We start from the raw sequence: 17921 nt of genomic DNA, 5'->3' as shown, positions 1-17921 counted from the left end.
TTCGAATACTTATTGTGCGACAAATCATCATTTGCATGTGAGACACATCCGAGCTCCGTATCCCCGCAATTCCGCGCTCTGCAGTGCCATTGCAACCTCATCATCAAAGCCCCAATAATCCTTTCTTTTCCATCCTGTCCGGATATATTCCGCCACCAAACAGGATCTTGAAGAGGTATAGTAAGTTACAGCATTCGTTCATTGCCCAATGGCTACTGGCATGGAAGTAACCGGCACAGGCCCAGCTTCCACTATCCTCGGACATCATTGAGTCACGATATTACATTGTTAACACTCTTCTATCTGCAGACTACACGATATAATCCAGGGTTTCGTCTATAATATAGCGTGCAGAATGTCGCAACTTGCCAGTCTAGCCACTAAACTATCGGCCCGGTATCCATGGCTTTCGGCACCTTTCATCGCCAACGCTCCGATGCGTGTCATGGCGGGCCCAGCGCTGGCTGTCGCTGTCTCAAGAGCGGGCGGTCTTGGATTCATCGGACCGAATATCAAAACCGCAGATACAATTGCAGATCTGAAAGAAGCGGCAGGACTGATCGAGAAATCCCGTGCTTCGTCCACGTCCAAGCTGTTGTCTTTGCCGTCTGATTACCCCAATCTGCCGGTTGGTGCGGGCTTCCTGCTCTGGAAAGATGATATTGATACCGCCATGTCTGCGGTCAAAGAGTACAAACCTTGCGCTGTCTGGCTCTATGCACCACAAAATGGACAGCAGGATTTGGATTTATGGACGGAAAAAATACGAGCTGCATCATCGCAGACTCAGGTCTGGATTCAGATTGGAACCGTCATTGAGGCGAAGGAGATTATTCAAAGCCCGACTCGCCCGGATGTGGTGGTCGTGCAAGGGTCAGAGGCTGGTGGTCACGGCAGAGCTACGGATGGCATGGGACTTATCTCACTATTTCCCGAAGTAGCAGATGTGTTTGGGGGGCATGACATTCCTCTATTCGCCACAGGAGGGATCGCTGACGCACGCGGCACGGCCGCAGCATTGTGTCTGGGTGCTTCTGGTGTTGTGATGGGGACACGGTTCCTGGCTGCTACGGAAGCACGGATTCGAAAGGGATATCAGGATGAGGTTGTACGTGCCACGGATGGAGCAAAGTCTACCACGCGGACATTACTCTACAACCATCTCCAAGGCACTTATGGCTGGCCAGAACCATTTTGCCCGCGTACGATTCTGAATCGAACCTGGGACGACCATCAAGCTGGTGTGTCTTTTGAGGAGCTCCAGAGACGATTTCAAGAGGAGACAAAGAAGGGAGATGCTGGATGGGGGCCTGAGGGGAGATTGCCTACGTATGCCGGGTCTGCCGTTGGGTTGATCGGGGAAGTTCAGGATGCAGGGGCTATTCTGGGAAAGATTCGGCAGGATACGATAGCGAGATTGACGGGATTCACGTTTGTAAACGAGTGATTTCTAGACTATGATCAGTGTTGGTGATGGAATATTCTCGGAAATTTACAAGTTGACATGCATTTGACGATTTATAATGAGGATGATCAAAATATATAATCCGACATGAATGATTCGTCAATTGAACAGCCGGACGGCACTAAGTAGATAGGGATATGAACAAGCCTTGACACAAGCAAGTCAAATATGAGCCGAGATCTAATATATCCACTTTTGATGCTATTCATGCTTCTGCCGGTCGTTGAACGCAACGCAAGCACGTGCGGGCCAGAACAGCTGACAGGACTTCTCATGATGTCCAATCAAAGCAAACGGCATGTGGATATGTGGGTCAAATACTGAACCCTATCCCCATTATGGATTAGCTTTACATATTCCACCCAATCAGCGCTTGTCCGACTACAACGTGTTTGCCGATGCAATTGCGATGTTCCTTTGGAAAGTGCATGAGGGTCCAGGTCCGTCCATCCCGGTCGTGAGGAGAAGAAAAAGTGCGGGCTGCTTTGACTGCGGGCTCTCCGACAGCCTTCCCCTCACTGTCTGGGTATATATTGGTCATATCCCAGTGACATACAACTTTTTCCTTGTCCTCCATTGCGATCTTCAAGTCAGTATCAGCAAAATGTTCCCCAAACAGACTCTCGTGACCCTCTTGGGAGGTCTGTCGCTGGCTGCTGCTCAGACTTCCTCTGAGCAGTACCCATCGCAATCCGAAATTGAGGCCGCTCAAGCGACAACGCTGCCTTATTCCCCCGTCTCCAATGTCGAGGGTTTGGCATTCAACCGTTTCGTGAACATTTGGTTGGAAAACACCGTGAGTATTCTCTTATGCAAGCAGTTGAATAGTCAGGAACTGACCAAGTTTTGACTCATCGTAGGACTACCAAGCCGCCTCCAAAGACCCTCATCTCTCCAAGTTGGCTGAGAAGGGCGTTGTGTTGAGCAACCTCTGGGCCGTCACCCATCCTTCTCAGCCCAACTATTGTGCCTCTGCTGGTGGTGATGACTTTGGAATGGATAACGATGACTTCCGTCAAGTTCCTGCCAATGTCTCTACCATTGCCGATGTCTTCGACACCAAGCACATCGCCTGGGGTGAGTACCAGGAGCACCTGCCTTACCCTGGCTACCAAGGGTTCCAATACCCAGAGTCTGGTCCGAAAGACTATGTCCGCAAGCACAACCCATTGATCATGTTCGACTCTGTGACCCAGAACGCTACGAGGCTCCGCCAGATCAAGAACTTCACCAACTTCTATGATGACTTGGAGAAACAACGCTTGCCCCAGTACATGTTCATCACCCCCAACATGACCAACGATGCACACGACACCAACATCACCTTTGCTGGCTCCTGGACCTACCGCTTCCTTGCTGATCTGCTTGAAAACGAGTACTTCACCAAGGACACTCTGATTCTCCTTACCTTCGATGAGAATGATACCTATGAAATCGGCAACAAGATCTACAGCTTCTTGGTTGGTGGTGCTGTTCCTGAGAAGCTCAAGAACACCACGGATGACACCTTCTACACTCACTACTCCATTGTTTCCTCCTTGTCAGCCAACTGGGGTCTTCCATCTCTGGGTCGTTGGGACTGCGGTGCCAACCTTCTGAGCTTCTTGGCTGAAAAGACTGGCTACACCAACTATCAAGTTGACACTAGCAACTTGCAGTTGAATCATTCGTACCCGGGCCCCTTGTCTGGAAATAAATACTCAACCTATTTGCCTAGATGGCCTGTTCCCACGACCAAGGGTGCTTGCTCTGCAGGCCATGGTATTCTTGACATTGTCAAGAACACCTACAAGAACCTCACTGCTACCTATAACTACACCAGCCCTATCCCTTACGATTCCGCCAGTGGAACCAACGTTGGTATTAAATATAGCCGGAAGGTGGTAAGTAGCACCACTCATTCTGTTTCTGAACTTTACTGATGTTACTTTTTCTACAGGGAGGCCATGTCGAGACCGGCACTACACAATAAGCAACCTTGAACTGTTTCATTGATGTGTTATCGCCCATCACCTCATAAAATAACCACCTGGTCTGCTTTTTGTATATATATATCACGCATGTTGAAACGCAGTTATGAATGGCTGTTGTATTTTTTTATGACACGAAGAGAGGGGATCCGTCATGATCCTTTACTCCGCACACATCCATTTATTATTCCACATTCTACAAGAAGTGCGCTTCTTCATTATATATAGATAAATGATACTCTGCATCCCTTATTATTGAACAATTAATTCTGTCTTAACTGTTTTATCTTCGTCGATCTACGTTGTACCGAACACCGCCTTGCCCCAATTACCCCACACTCTCTTATCTCCCCCTATCTCACTCGGTCTCTTATCAGCCACTCGCCTCTGCGTCTCTTTCTTCCACGAACGATGGAACTTGCATCTTTCTCCCGCTAACGACCTTTAACGCCAATTTCTCTCCTCCGATGCCGCTCAATAAACGGCCACGGACCCAGCCGATCGTTCGCGTCCGAACCGGTTGCTTGACCTGCAGACGGCGCAAGAAGAAGTGCGATGAATCCCGGCCGACTTGTGGTGGATGCGTGCGAAATAAACTTGGCTGCGAATGGCCATCCAACGTACCATCTGCTGGCAGAACGGCGACTAGATCGAATGATGAGCGGCGAGATGTTATTGCAGACTTGGTGAATCAGATTTTGAATGAACCTAATGACAATAATAATACTACCGATGTGCAAGAGCAACACGACAGCCCAGAGCCAGTTGGAAGTCCTAGTCGGCCATCCCGACCATCTCAATCGCCAGCCACTTCTACAGTCTCAACGACACAATTATCTAGCATTTCGGATCTAGATGATGACATGAATTTGGAAAATAGCCCACAAGAAGTGGACAATGTTCTAGTACATCATCAGACATTCCCTGCCCCAGTGGCCAGTGTTCCAGAACCAGAAGCACCCGGGATGATGGCAATAGGGAATTTGATGCCACGCAGCCTATCCATGCTCCCAGGACATAGTAATGAGTCCTTCCACCTCTTGAGTCATTATCTGGCAACGACAGCCGATTGCATGGCCAATGGCTCTACTCCGATCAACCCATTTCTGGTGCAGATTGTTCCTCTGGCATTTACAAGTGACCTTCTGCTTCAGCTTGTTTTGACGCAGAGTGCGGCTCATCGGGCGTTTCGGTGTCGGAATGATTCCGATCAAATTGCTCAGACTCACTACACGAAAGCCCTTCAGCTATTTCGGAAGGGTGTGACGGAGTTTATTGATGGAAAGGAATCGAATCCCTTGATGCTGACGGTCGGAGCTCTTGTAATGTGCTTCACAGAGGTATGGCGTATATTCTTATTTTGAATTTAAGCGGCTAATGGGGCGATGAAGACAGCCAAAGGCGACATGAATGGAACGATATTCGACCACCTCTCTGCCGCCAATTCTTTATTGATCCGCTTACTTTCGCAAAGTGATTCTGCAGTTCCCAAAGATCTCAAAGACTTTGTTATTGAATATTATACATATACCGCTGCCGTGAGCATGATATCAATAGACGCACGAGTCAGCCCTCAGCTATTTCTGAATCTTGACCTGGAACAAAGAGCCCGCCAGTTGCTCGAATCGGAATACGTGGGAAATCTCTGCGGATGTTGGCTCGAGCTTTTACTATTGATACCTTGCATCTTTGACCTGGGTCGACAATGGATGATGATTGATGGAGAACCCGCGATGCCAAGTGCCGATGATATCGCTATGTTCGGTTCATTGCAGTCTCAGATACTTCGCTGGTCGCCGTTTTCCTTCGTCACCCCAGAGGTTTACCTCGCAGGCAGAATCTTTCAACAAGCGATGCTTCTCTATCTTTACACATCTCTGGGCGGTTTCCGTCGATCGGAAAATGGCATGCATAAAGGATTGGTTGATACGGCTATTGCAGAGGCAATGTCGTATCTCAATCAGCTGTCAGCCACCGCTCGGATCAACTCGGGTCTCTGCTGGCCCATTGCCGTCGTGGGCTCTTGCCTGTCCGATTCAGAACAGCAAGCTTGTTTAAGGACTAGGCTAGATGTGATGGTGAATACTTTTGGTTTGGGGAATATGCAGCGAACACTACTACTACTTGAGCATATGTGGCAGATGCCGATAGATGAGGCTGGACCTTGGAACATCTGCAGAGCTATGCAACAGAACCAAATTTGGATATCATTTGCATAAAGTGGGTTTAAAAATCATTCATGGCTTGATAATAATCATACAAAAAAACGTTCATCAACTCATAGCATCCTCCGTTCACTCCTGGAGAGAGCTTCAGTCAGATGCTCCCGTGGGGAATACCACCCCTTAGTGGCCCAAGTTCTGGGGGGCTGCGGTCGCTGGGCCCTCGGGGGTGACATACGCCTTTGTCAGGCCACCATCGACAACGAAGTCAGTGGCGTTGACAAAGCTGCTCTCGTCGCTAGCCAGGAAAATGACAGCGTGGGCTTGTTCGATGGCCTCGCCGAATCGGCCAGTGGGGAAGTGAACTTCACGTCTGAATCTCTTCTCCTTGTCATCACCGAGCCAGTCCTGCAGCAAAGGAGTGCTGAATCTGTCAGCGACCTGAGATATTCGAAACAATCGGGAGATGGAACTTACTTGAGAGGAGCGGGGCACAGCGAGTTAAATCGGAATCCTGCACATGTCAGCCGACTTTATCCCAAACAGCACCAGCAGAGCGAGATATCTTACCCTCACGAGCATGCACAATAGCCAATTCCCGCGTCATAGCAAGGACAGCACCCTTACTGGCGGTGTACGCGAGCTGGGGAGTCGCAGCACCAACCAAAGCGACCATACTAGCAGTGTTGATAACACTACCCTTTGTCTTGCCGTGCTTCCTCAAGCTCTTCACAGCATGCTTGCATCCATACCAAACACCCTTCACATTAATGTTCATGGTCAAATCCCAAATCTTCTCAGGAGTAGCCTCCGCGTCTCCGTCCTGGGCATGCATGATACCAGCGTTGTTGAAGATGACATCCAGACCGCCCCAGCTATCCAAGTGACCGACCGCGGCCTCGACATCGGATTCCTTGGAGACGTCGACGACCTTGAATTCGACTTTGCCGTCGCGCTGCGGGACGACTTCGTTCACCTTTGCCAGGGCCTTTTCGAGACCCGGGCCGCTGATGTCGGTCATCAGGACGGATGCACCTTCGCGGAGCATGAGGATGGTGGTTTCAAGGCCAATGCCACTGTTTTTGTGAACATTTTTGGTTAGAAAATCGTCGTGTTGGGGGAAGAGCGAAAAGGAACACATACCCCGCAGCGCCGGTGACAATGGCATTCTTTCCGGCCAAACGTCCAACCATGGTGTCTGATAATATGAGATGGGGGTAGAAATTGAAGTAATCGTGAAAGAAGTAAAAAAAAATAAAGAATTGAAGAGATGTGAGATATGATAGAAAAAAGACAAATGAGATCAATTCAGTGTGTTGCCCTTTATATGTTAGTTATAAGCACCCTGGGCGATAGTGGGATGTGTGGCGTGTGCCGCGCGGTAATCAGTCATTCAGCCAGCATAGCTTGTGAAAGGCTCCACCACAGCTTGAGGTCTCAACTTTCGACTTTCGACAGGGTGCTATCGCGTTCGGTGGATCTTCGATGGAGATAAGAATGGTGACACGGGTGTTGATTTGCTGAGATGGAATAGGCGGCGGTGACTGGGAGATAAAGTGGGATTAAGTGGGTATGGATACCCCGCGGTCCGGAAGCGCGCTATGGGGGTTGGTGGGAGCGCGATGAGGAATTTGGGGAAGTCAGGGATGGACGAAGATCATATGAGCAATTCTATTACAAGGTATGGAGTCTGATTGTTTTATCGTGTCATGATTGAAACTAGTGCATCTATCTCACATATTCAACATGCATGCATGCATGCATCTCGTAAATCCATTGAGTCATTCGAAGAGCGAATATGGATATCGTCGATCGGGGAGAATTTTCAGCTCTCGCTTTTTTGGAGGAAACCTGATACGGTCAGGAATGCACTCCTTGTAATAGATTGCTGCATCCTCCCTCCAGAATTCCAATGGTTTGCCTTTGTCGTCCTTGACCTCAAGGCTCTTTTTCTGATTCTCGTCTCTCCTCGTCTGGTGCATGAAGGGTATGTTCAAAGACACAACGACATGTCCACCTGCTAGCCGGGACTCTACTAGCCATGTGAGCTTTGGTAGGCTCCGTTTTATATGGTTCGCATCGTATTTAGAGATGCCTTCCGTTGCGACAGGAATCCACAGAGTGAACGGCGTAGAAGGTCGTTTTCGAACAAGCGCAGCATTGGGTTTCGGAACGTGTTTACCGGTCAAAATTCGATCACGGATAGTTTTCTCTCTTGTTCGCATGCGAATGGTGAAGGCAATAAATGCGAGTAATGAGTAAGGCCAGGTATGACCTTCACGTTGTTTCCACCACATGAGATCAAGGAGCAGTTGGCGGTGCTCTTTCCGAATCTTCTTCTCAAACTCCGTCGTCCACACTATGTCAAGATCTTCCACCAACTCGATTAACACTTGGCTGACAGGTCCTACCGGGCCAGAAAATCTGCCTTGCCTCGTATCTAGCCAGACTGTAGCGGCCCAGTCGAAATATTCATGGAGCTGGGGTTCGGGTTTAGGCATGTGCAACGGGGCCGCCACCTCGAGGAGGTGATATCTCGACTCTGCAGCGCTCAAAAGGTATACTCCAGGGATGGAAACTGCATCATGCTCATGATAATGGGCACGCTCTGTGTCTAGGTCCTCGCTATTGATCAGGGCAGAGATAAAAGTAGGGTTCGCCTCCAGTGAGCCAGGAACGTCAAAGGTCTGATACACGTTCTTCAGACTCACGAGCCGAATCACTTTGCGGTATATGTTATACAGAGTGCCCTTCTGCGTGCGGAGGTATCCATGTGACCCTAGGACTCGAGCAGCGTCTTCAGTGTTGTTCACTATGATCTCCAAATCATCACGACCAAGCTGTTTGCGTGATCCGTGGAGTTGCAAGATGTCGCAAACGCTCCAGATTTTGTAGGGGATCCCGGCCTTGTGAAGATGGAGACAGGGCTCGTAGCGATCGGAGTGAAGGTCAGGAAGTCGTCGAGTCTGCGGTGGCTCTTCTACCAGGAGCTTATTTGCCTCAATTCTTGGACGAACGCGTACCAGCGGTTTTATGATCTTGATGTCAAATTTGGGAGACATTTTTGATGGTCCGCTGGCTTGGGGGAGAGTGAAGAAAGAGAGGGGAAGTTGTTGTAGGTTGAGAGAGCTGGGCGTTTTCAATTTATTTCCCTTTTGGGTAAGAAAAATATCACGATCGATATTCACGATCGATATGTAACATCGAAAGTCCTGATAGTCACTACGGGCTTCAGATGAAGCAACTCTGAGCGAATTATTGACATGAGATACTCACTAGTACATGATACTTTAAATGTTTTGATAAATAGTGGTCATTCAACATAAATTCCTATAACGATACATGAGAACTAGCAACAGACATTCCTAACACATTAACTAAGCCTGGGCTTCCTTGATATGGAAGCTCTTCAGTTTATAAAAGGCCTCGAATCCATGAGGTCCCAAGGTGCAACCCAGTCCAGAATTCTTCCAACCAATCCATGCAAGATCCTAGAGAAATTGTTAGTATCTGAGTTGACAGGACTGCATAAATAAGGGAGACAAACTGGACTCGGGTAGTCACATCGGTTGATGAATACTGTTCCGGCCTCTAGTTCCTCGATCAACTCCTCCCCGCGCTTCACATCTTTAGTCCACACGCTTGCTGTTAAGCCATAGTCGCTGTCGTTCATGAGTGAGACTGCCTCGTCATCACTTGCTACCTTCATGACTGGGATGACTGGGCCGAATGTCTCTTCTTGCATGACGACCATTTCGTGTGTGACATTAAGAAGGAGCGTGGGAGCAACGTAGTTCCCTTCAGCGGGCGGGGAGTTGAAGCTTGCATTTGCTGGTGTTGCGTCGACGGCTCCCTTCGAGAGGGCATCTGCGATGTGGGATTGGATGTTTTTCACTGCCTGCTTCGAGATCACAGGACCGGTTGTAGTGGTCTTGTCGTGAGGGTCGCCCAGTTTGTAGCTAGTGTTGTTAGAAGTTATCGGGGTGACAGAGACTATGGAACCAATAACTCACGTTTTCAGCTCTTCCTGTAACTCTCCCACGAATGCATCATACACATCCGCATGAACATAGACTCGCTCGATGGAACAGCAGCTCTGTCCCGAGCTAAAGACAGCGCCATCGACAACCTGTCCAGCGACGTATTTTAGATCCGCATCTGATCGAACATAGGCTGGGTCGTTACCACCAAGTTCCAGGTTGAGAGGCACGACTCTTCGTGCAGTCGCCTCGCGAAGCCGGATTCCTCCAGCTGTGGAGCCAGTAAAAGAGATTACTTTAATCTCATCAATCTTGGCGATCTCATCCAGAACATCCAAGCTTCCACAATGGATCAATTGTAGCACGTTCGGAGGGAGGCCAGCTTGGTTGAAGTAAGCGACGAGCTTTTCGCCGATGATAGGTGTCTGAGGGGAGGCTCTGAGAACGATGGAGTTTCCGGCCAGAAGGGCCGGGACAATGGTGTTGATGGCGATCAGGTATGGGTACTATCTTGTCAGATATAAATCACATTGCTTTCGGGTTTGTAAAGCATACGTTCCATGCACACGAGATCAGAACGGGTCCAACCGGCTCTTTTCTTACGGATCGTCTGAAGCCAGCTTCAGCCTGACCTGGGATCTCCTTCAAGCAGCCCTCTGCAATGCTGAGAAGATATTCAGCACGCTTCCGCATGGTGTCAATCTCCTTTGCACAGTAAGCAATGGGACGTCCCATTTGCGTAGTTAATTCATGGCTCAGCGTCTCCTTGTTAGCGTCGATCAGATCGAGCGCCTTGACGATGATAGATTTTCGCTCAGAAAAGGGAGTCTTCTTGTAGGATTTGAATGCATCTTGGGAAGCCTGGGCGATTTTGCGTGCCTCTTCGACGGAGGTTCCGGGGTGCTCGAAGATGACTTGGTTGGTGGAGGGGGAGATGGTGCGGATTTGGTTCGACATTTTGATATCTGTTTGTAGTAGTTTGTAATTGATTGAGAGATCTTGACAACGATTGCTGAAGAGAAGAGGGTCTTGAGCTTTATAGCTGTCTGATAGCACAGCTTCTGCATTGCCGCGCTCTGGGGAGATAAAGAGGGTGTGGATCAACTGGAGTGCGCGGTAATCGACGGCGAATCCAATTATCTCCAGTCCCCCTCATTATTACTCTTAATATTATCTTGTAAATGGAATATCTTGATGTTTAGAAATTAGATTGATGCTGATCATACTAAATTATCCCATACCAATATTCATTACAACAGAAATTTACAGACAGTTTGTACAAAAAATCGACCGTCATGCGCATTTCCAGCCCTAGACATGGAGTCCTGGAAGAGCTTGTCGTCAAAGATTTTCTGCTCATGTCGCATCTCGAGGACTCTACTAATGGCATATTCACTAAATTCTGGATGGCCTTGCACCGTAATAACCCGCCCTGGTTGATATAGCCCGTGTATTCCACACCGGTCAGTAGAGCCCAGGTTCACGCATCCATTTGGGACCTCGTGAACAACATCGCGATGCAATTGATGTAAAGCCTTTGATCCCAGTCAGTCAACTTGCTTGCATTTCCAGTTTCCCATTGAAGCTTACCAGAGTATCCTTTGAAAATAGGCCCTTCCCAGCTTCGTTCAGCGATACGTTTTTCACTGCGACTTCCCATCCCGCATCGCTTCTGCCAACTCGTGCCCCCAGTGCTCGTGCGAGGATCTGATGTCCGAAACATATACCGACGATAGGCTTTTGATGCTGGTGATATACGTCGTGCACGAAATTTGTCAGGCTAATTATCCATGGATGATCTGCGAAAGAATCGTGCTCTAATATCGTTAGCACTCTCGTTCCTAACTTCCTCTTGTCGCTCCACAGACTTACTGCTGCCCGTCAAAAGAATTGCGTCAAATTCTTCTGGCTTTGGGTACACTTGGATATTAACCACATCCCACTTAGTAGCTTGCAGCTCAATTTCAGGATCCAAATCCAGTTCTTTCAGCTCCGTTCTGAGCAAATGCTCAAATCTGTCGCCGTATGTTCCATACCGAGCCTTGACCGGATCGATAGGGGTGTCACACTCGAGAATAGCGATACGAATAGCACGCATGATGGCTATGATAATACTGAATAGAATTGATCAGTCAGAAGAAGTGGTGAGATAGTAATAATGTCAAGTAATAACATTCCAGCGTGTCTTTGTATTTGTTGGAGAAGCTATCGCCCTCTCCTATCGCCTTATCGATAAGCGCGCTCCCACGTTGCCCCTCATCCCCGCAGCGCGGTCCGTGGAGCTTCTCCAATTCTCCTCGACGCGGTCAACAGCATCATCATCATCATCAGGAGCGGTTATCAGGAAGCTGGACCATTGTGGATAGTTTCAATTGCTCGCGATGACGAGTCGCGTCGTTTGGAGCCATTGCGCCGAGGCAATGATGGACTTTACAGTGGAGGCCGGGCGCTTCAATGGGCTCTTATTAAGAGCGCATTCCCCTGCGCATTTTTTTTTTCCTCCTTTCGCCTTTTATTTTATTCTATCTTGAAGATTGAAGACAGTTCAGGTTCAATTGTACCCTAGTTGTGACCCTGAATGCTCTCAGAATAATCATGTCTACCAACACAGTAACCGTGGAGACTCTCCCCGACCTCCTCGCAAACGACATTAAAGTCAAAGTCGCTGGTCTCGACTGCGATGGCATCCTCCGCGGAAAGGTGATGTCCAAGGAGAAATTCCTGGGCATTGCGCAGAAGGGCTTCGGCATGAGCTCCGCCGTCTTTGGCTGGGACATGCAAGATATGCTGTACACAACAGATGCGCGCATTGCCCCGCCAGAATCAGGATATGCGGATTTTATTGCTGTTCCAGATCTGAGCTCGTTCCGAAGGATACCATGGGAGGATGAAATTCCTTTTTTCCTGGTTCGCTTTGAGTACGGTGACAACAAACACGTTTCTGCAGATGGACGGAGCATGTTGAAGTCGTTATGTGACCAACTGGCGAGTTCGAACTGCCAGGCAATGGCCGGAGGTAGGTTTGACACCATTACTCAACACCGGGTCTTTTCTAACATGTTGATTTCTAACAGTTGAGCTGGAATTCATGAACTTCCAAACCCCCTCGCAAGACGGATACGGTGCCATTGGCTCTCAACACCACGACCTTGCTGCCTTCCTCGAAAAGAACGCCCCCCATGCCCTGCGCCCGTTGACCACAGGCAGTTTCTCATACAGCGCAACGCGGCCCGTGGCGCACAAGAAATACTTTTACGATATCTTCAACACCAGTGCGCAGTTCAATTGTGGTATTGAGGGGTGGCACACTGAAGGCGGACCGGGTGTCTATGAAGCAGTAAGTTGCTTCCTGGTACGATGGCTTATAACGATATCTAATGCATTACAGGCACTCAAAGTCTGTGAAGTGACCGAAATGGCAGACCGAGTCTCGCTATTCAAGTATGTGACCTGGAACACTACTGATTTATTACCAGCCCTCACTAACAAATACCAGGCTTCTGGCCAAATCCATAGGCATTGAACACGGCGTCACACCCTGCTTCATGGCAAAACCAATCCAGGGACAGCCTGGTAGCTCCGGGCATATCCACGTCTCCCTCTGCGATCTTGAAGGGCGCAACCTCTTTGCCCGAGAAACACCAGACACCAATGCCCCCTGGCCCGATGCAGCTGGACTGTCGGACATGGGTCGACAATTCCTCGCTGGTATCCTTGAGGCATTGCCGTCTATCATGCCCCTCTTCGCTCCTACCATCAACTCATACAAGCGTCTGGTTGAAAACTTTTGGGCTCCTGTGAATGTCACTTGGGGATTGGAGGATCGCATTGCTTCTCTGCGTCTCATCACGCCTCCTGTCTGTAAGCCCGGTGCTACACGAATTGAGGTTCGAATCCCCGGTGCAGACCTGCACCCTCACTACGCATTGAGTGTTATCCTTGCTGCTGGATGGCGGGGTATTCAAAAGAAGCTCGAAATCAAGGTCCCGCCCATGTCTGCACGTCAACCCAATGATCCTCGTCCGGAGCTGCTACCATCTACACTGGAAGAGGCGTTGAAGCGCTTCTCCGCTCCTGATAGCATCGCACGGGAGATCTTGGATGGAGAGTTTGTAGACTTCTTCACCGCGACTCGGGAGCATGAATTGCGACTGTGGAGAGAAACTGTGACTGATTGGTAAGTCTTCATTCAAGCAGCATTTTGAATACAAACTAACAGTGTGTCTAGGGAGTTTAAGCGATACATTGAGACTGTATGATTTAGCCTATTAAGTATATTTGTTTTATATGCGTCCTGTACATAAATATGAATCATCAGCAATATGCAATTGAATATACCTTTATTTGTCAAGCAATAGAATGTAAAACGTCAGTGAGCGTCTCTCAATTGCAAAACAACAACGTCGATAACAAACTGCCGATCTACCGTTTGTACCCCCACGACATCCACCCCACGTTTAGTAGACCATCAATCGCAATGCCGTTGTATAGCGAGGTAGCACTCGGTTGCGGAAAACAGATAACAAATTCCTGCGGAAAACATGCAGCAACTCCCTGCGGAGATGGCCCCGCACGCAAAACACATTGGAAGTATATCTATCTTCTGTTCCTCCGTTTACTCCTCTCTCTTTTTCTCGAAACAATTGCAGGCCAAGCAGTTGTAAGCAATATACACATATCAATGCGACAAACATGGACTTCTCCCTCCAAAACCACGCGTCCTTCATCGGCCGTCCGGCCTCAGACCTCCCTACCCCATCATTTATTCTCAGCAAACCAGTTCTGGAAAGAAATATTCAGCGACTACATGAAGATGTTAAGAACTTGAATATTTCGTTCAGACCGCATGTCAAGACGCTCAAGGTGAGTTGCGCCTCTATCCAGCAGAACCACTGTATTAATACCATGGCAGTCAATTGAAGTTACCAGAACGATGCTCGGTAATGGACTTCATCGTCGAATTGTCGCATCGACATTGTGTGAAATCAGAGGTGCTCTTCCGTTAGTCAAGGAGGGGATACTAGATGAGGTACTATATCCATTTTCCCTCGTTTCAAAATGAATCCAAATCTAACAGATAAAAGTGTCTCTACGGCCTCCCCATCTACCCCAGCGCCCTCCCCCACCTCGTCCAAATATCCCAATCCCTCAAAATCCTCCTCATGGTTGACAACGAACAACAAATCCAAGCCCTCGAAGACTTCGCCGCTTCCAGCCCCTCCATTCCCCACTGGGAAGTCTTCGTCAAAGTCGACGTAGGATCCCACAGAGCCGGAATGGAGAATTCTTCGCCTGCGCTCCCGAAGCTCGTTCAGCGTATCGAGGCCTCGCCTGCTGCGTCTGTTTATGGGTTCTATTGTCACGCGGGCCACTCGTATGGGTGTCGGACGAGGGAGGCGGCGGAGGGTGTACTGAAGGCTGAAGTTGAGGGTGTTATTAAGGCTTCTGAGAATTTGTCGAGAAGGGAGGGGCGGAAGGTGGTTGTTTCTGTTGGTTCGACTCCTACGGCTCATGTGGTTGATTCGTTGAGGGATGGGATTCCGACGGATATGGAGGTGGAGTTGCATGCTGGTTCGTATATGCATATTATGGATTCTATGTCTATGACAAGAAATGCTGATGAATGGACAGGAAACTTCCCCACAAATGATATCCAGCAAGTCTGCACAGGGTTGGTCACCAACAAGCAACAGGCGATTCGCATCCTTGCCGAAGTCTGCAGTGTCTATCCGGAGCGGAATGAGGCACTTGTAAACGCGGGCACCGTCGCTCTGTCCAAAGAAACGAGTACATCATCTGGTTTTGGGGCTACACCAGAGTTCCCGGGGTGGGCGGTTGTTCGCATGGCGCAAGAGCATGGCATCCTCGGAGTGGATAATTCAGCAGCGGGTACAAAGGTAGAAGAGACCTTCCGGGTGGGACAGAAAGTGATGTTGTATTGCCAACATGCTTGTATTACAGCTGCGGCACATCATGTTTATTATGTGGTGGATGAGAATGACACGGTGAGGGAGACTTGGGTCCCGTGGAAGGGATGGTAAACCCCCGTCAAGCATCATGAGATAAGGCGATATAGTATGACTGTAATAAACAATTTATTAAGAAAATATATATAAAGTATATCGTTGCAAAAGGAGCCAACATAGAAGGAGAGAAAAGAAGAAGAAATTGGAGGATTTGCTTCCAGCTCAGGCGTCGTTCTCAGCATTATCATCCTCCACATACGCAGCACTCTCCTTTCTTGGTTGCGTTTCCGTTTCAGTCTCTTCTCCTTTATCCTTCTCAGTTGAAGAGGGTTCTCGCTGAACAGACTTTCCTTTGTTCTTGGGTGGTTTTGTAGCCTCTGTCTCGCTCTTCAACTCCGTCCCGGACTCCTCAACCAAAGTGTGTTTACCATTATTCTTGCTCTTTGCGCGAGCTCTTCGAATTAATCGATTATGGTATTCTTCTTCGGTCTCTGGATTTTCATGCAAGATTCTTCTTGCAGCCTCCCTGCCAACAACAGGCAGACGATCTACACCTTGAACACCTTGGGGAACAAGTTTTGGGTCCAACAAACCAACTTGAACCAGGACACTGGCTTGGTCCCAATAGACATGCTCCGAGCATAGCTTTCCAGCTCGTATGCTAACGATGCTGACAATAATAATTTCAACTTTCCGGTTGGTTGGGGGTACGCCAGGGAGCATCCACGGAATCTCGTGCGTGTGGTCGAAGGTTACATAGAGCTCATCCACAATTCGATCCGCGCCGGCAGTACGTGAGATGAGTCGCAGCCGCATGGAAGGAGGTAGCTTGCGGATAAAGTTTTGTTCGTAGAAGCGACGCAGAGCATGCCATCCAATACCGCCGCTCTGAGTGGGCGTATATGTGACAGTTGAAGTAATATGAGTCGCATAGGGGTCCATTGTTTCCGAAATATCTGACGAGAAGAATTTGCCTTTGGATGAACACCGTAGTTAGTCTCTGAAAAGTTTAATACTAGTGAGGTTTTGTTCCACATACCTTCTTGGTGGTCTTCCCATTTCGCTTCTAGATCAGGGTCCTTTCCGAATCCTTTCCGCAAAAGCTGTAGAGTTCTAGTCCAAGCAAGATCACAGGACAGCCGGTTGTATTCATCCAGATCATGTTCCGCAAACCCTGGCTGTACGTATTCATAGGTGTAGGCAGGGTGTCCAATGTTAATACGCTCTCCAGTGCCGACTCCAGGTTGAATCCGCCGTGTCGTTCGACGTTTCTTCCCCTGCAACCCAAGTGCAGTTGGTACTGTTGTGACATCCACTGTCGAACCCGCTAGATGTGTCAGGACGCGGAGGGTAGGTGGGAAATGGGACCTTGTGTCTGGGATATTCGTTGGGTAGTAGGCAATGAGAGCGCAGAGACGACTGGCGGCTGTGGGTTTGATAAAATAGTCGAGGCAGAAAGATGCAGCATCACCAAAGGCTGTCAAATCAGCAGGGCTCGATCAGGCTCTCGAAGAGTGATCAACTTACCGATGATGGCATAGTTCTCACCCACGCCCAGTCCCTCCTTGACCGACCTCAACTGGCTAATGTATTCCTTCCCTCCATTGTTGTATGCGATATACACTACGTCGAACCCTTCATCCTTCCAATTACGCAGTGTCTCATTGTCGAAATCAGGTGTTTCTGCGGTGATGCAGAGACGAGCGGTTCCTGATCCAGAATTATACAGAAATCCACTGGAACCACCAGTGTTAATGGAAATCAGTGCCATTTCTGGGCTTCCCGTGGGTCAGTATCGGACAGATCTATCAACAATATAAATATCAAATCTCTTAGCGGAAATAAGAAAAAGAAAAGATCGAAGATAAGCCTTTGAAATGAGACAATAGTATAATAAAGCGTTGCCAACCCACCATCAGAGAAGTCTTTTGTAGATTCTCATCTGACCGGGATAAGCATACGTCACTTGCCCGGGGTTGGCACTCAATGCTTCCCACCCGCGACGTCATCGCGTCTCGGGATCCAAGGATAAATTAATTGCATGACAGGATGGTGGGATCTGGGATAACCTATCATCTGATGCCCTTTCAGTGTGCCTGGGGCATTCGTTTCATGATAAATGCTGAAAGACGAGATGGACTCAGTGTCTTGCAAGTTGGAGGAGACGATCAAACTGACAGTCTCAAAATGATAGGAAATGACAGAAAACGGTCTGGCACGTGCCCTGTCCACGTGGTTTTTATTACACGGATGGTAATACCAATACAGTCTCAGTCTTGGTTCCAGCCTTGAGTGCAGTCGGTTTTGGCTTGAATTGTTGCTGAAACTGGTCCAAGGAACAAATATTTGATTCAATGGATCGCTCGTTCTCAATATAT

General features: G+C 48.7%; 9 protein-coding genes across 9 annotated transcripts; 5 read left to right on the top strand and 4 right to left on the bottom strand.

Moving 5' to 3' along the window:
- The first annotated feature begins 145 nt into the window (after positions 1-145).
- Positions 146-1656, top strand: ASPWEDRAFT_43331 (nitronate monooxygenase). Its single transcript, XM_040836004.1, has one exon. It carries the CDS (start codon positions 356-358, stop codon positions 1445-1447), a length of 1092 nt encoding a protein of 363 aa, XP_040686928.1. The 5' UTR covers positions 146-355; the 3' UTR covers positions 1448-1656.
- Positions 1657-2069: 413 nt separating this feature from the next.
- ASPWEDRAFT_114563 (putative acid phosphatase) lies at positions 2070-3387 on the top strand (the record flags this gene model as incomplete). Its single annotated transcript, XM_040828503.1, has 2 exons — positions 2070-2261; positions 2326-3387. The coding sequence occupies 2 exons, from the start codon at positions 2070-2072 to the stop codon at positions 3385-3387; spliced, it is 1254 nt and encodes a 417-aa protein (XP_040686927.1).
- A 515-nt stretch (positions 3388-3902) lies between these two features.
- Positions 3903-5654, top strand: ASPWEDRAFT_114939 (Zn(II)2Cys6 transcription factor; the record flags this gene model as incomplete). The annotated part of the gene is made up of 2 exons (XM_040828535.1): positions 3903-4775; positions 4827-5654. 2 exons carry the CDS (start codon positions 3903-3905, stop codon positions 5652-5654), a joined length of 1701 nt encoding a protein of 566 aa, XP_040686926.1.
- ASPWEDRAFT_43328 (oxidoreductase, short-chain dehydrogenase/reductase family) lies at positions 5590-6674 on the bottom strand. Its single transcript, XM_040836003.1, has 3 exons — positions 6168-6674; positions 6075-6111; positions 5590-6021 (listed from the first exon to the last, which is right to left on the bottom strand). The coding sequence occupies exons 1-3, from the start codon at positions 6643-6645 to the stop codon at positions 5781-5783; spliced, it is 756 nt and encodes a 251-aa protein (XP_040686925.1). The 5' UTR covers positions 6646-6674; the 3' UTR covers positions 5590-5780.
- Positions 6675-7378: 704 nt separating this feature from the next.
- On the bottom strand, positions 7379-8659 carry ASPWEDRAFT_174663 (uncharacterized protein; the record flags this gene model as incomplete). The annotated part of the gene is made up of 1 exon (XM_040831248.1): positions 7379-8659. One exon carries the CDS (start codon positions 8657-8659, stop codon positions 7379-7381), a length of 1281 nt encoding a protein of 426 aa, XP_040686924.1.
- Positions 8660-8908: 249 nt separating this feature from the next.
- ASPWEDRAFT_159902 (uncharacterized protein) lies at positions 8909-11719 on the bottom strand. The gene is made up of 7 exons (XM_040829772.1): positions 11450-11719; positions 11168-11394; positions 10845-11112; positions 10133-10542; positions 9611-10083; positions 9145-9556; positions 8909-9088 (listed from the first exon to the last, which is right to left on the bottom strand). The coding sequence occupies exons 1-7, from the start codon at positions 11673-11675 to the stop codon at positions 8975-8977; spliced, it is 2130 nt and encodes a 709-aa protein (XP_040686923.1). The 5' UTR covers positions 11676-11719; the 3' UTR covers positions 8909-8974.
- A 302-nt stretch (positions 11720-12021) lies between these two features.
- Positions 12022-13923, top strand: ASPWEDRAFT_138156 (glutamine synthetase family protein). The gene is made up of 5 exons (XM_040829371.1): positions 12022-12593; positions 12652-12914; positions 12966-13018; positions 13074-13754; positions 13806-13923. Exons 1-5 carry the CDS (start codon positions 12173-12175, stop codon positions 13834-13836), a joined length of 1449 nt encoding a protein of 482 aa, XP_040686922.1. The 5' UTR covers positions 12022-12172; the 3' UTR covers positions 13837-13923.
- Positions 13924-14269: 346 nt separating this feature from the next.
- On the top strand, positions 14270-15660 carry ASPWEDRAFT_159897 (D-serine ammonia-lyase DSD1; the record flags this gene model as incomplete). Its single annotated transcript, XM_040829771.1, has 4 exons — positions 14270-14440; positions 14490-14606; positions 14662-15148; positions 15209-15660. The coding sequence occupies 4 exons, from the start codon at positions 14270-14272 to the stop codon at positions 15616-15618; spliced, it is 1185 nt and encodes a 394-aa protein (XP_040686921.1). The 3' UTR covers positions 15619-15660.
- A 105-nt stretch (positions 15661-15765) lies between these two features.
- ASPWEDRAFT_30342 (dienelactone hydrolase) lies at positions 15766-17314 on the bottom strand (the record flags this gene model as incomplete). The annotated part of the gene is made up of 3 exons (XM_040833391.1): positions 15766-16517; positions 16583-17020; positions 17071-17314. 3 exons carry the CDS (start codon positions 17312-17314, stop codon positions 15766-15768), a joined length of 1434 nt encoding a protein of 477 aa, XP_040686920.1.
- Positions 17315-17921: the final 607 nt, after the last annotated feature.

Source organism: Aspergillus wentii, assembly GCF_001890725.1.
Source record: "Aspergillus wentii DTO 134E9 unplaced genomic scaffold ASPWEscaffold_6, whole genome shotgun sequence".
Lineage (NCBI taxonomy): Eukaryota > Fungi > Ascomycota > Eurotiomycetes > Eurotiales > Aspergillaceae > Aspergillus > Aspergillus wentii.
This window is presented reverse-complemented; position numbering and strand designations above follow the sequence as displayed.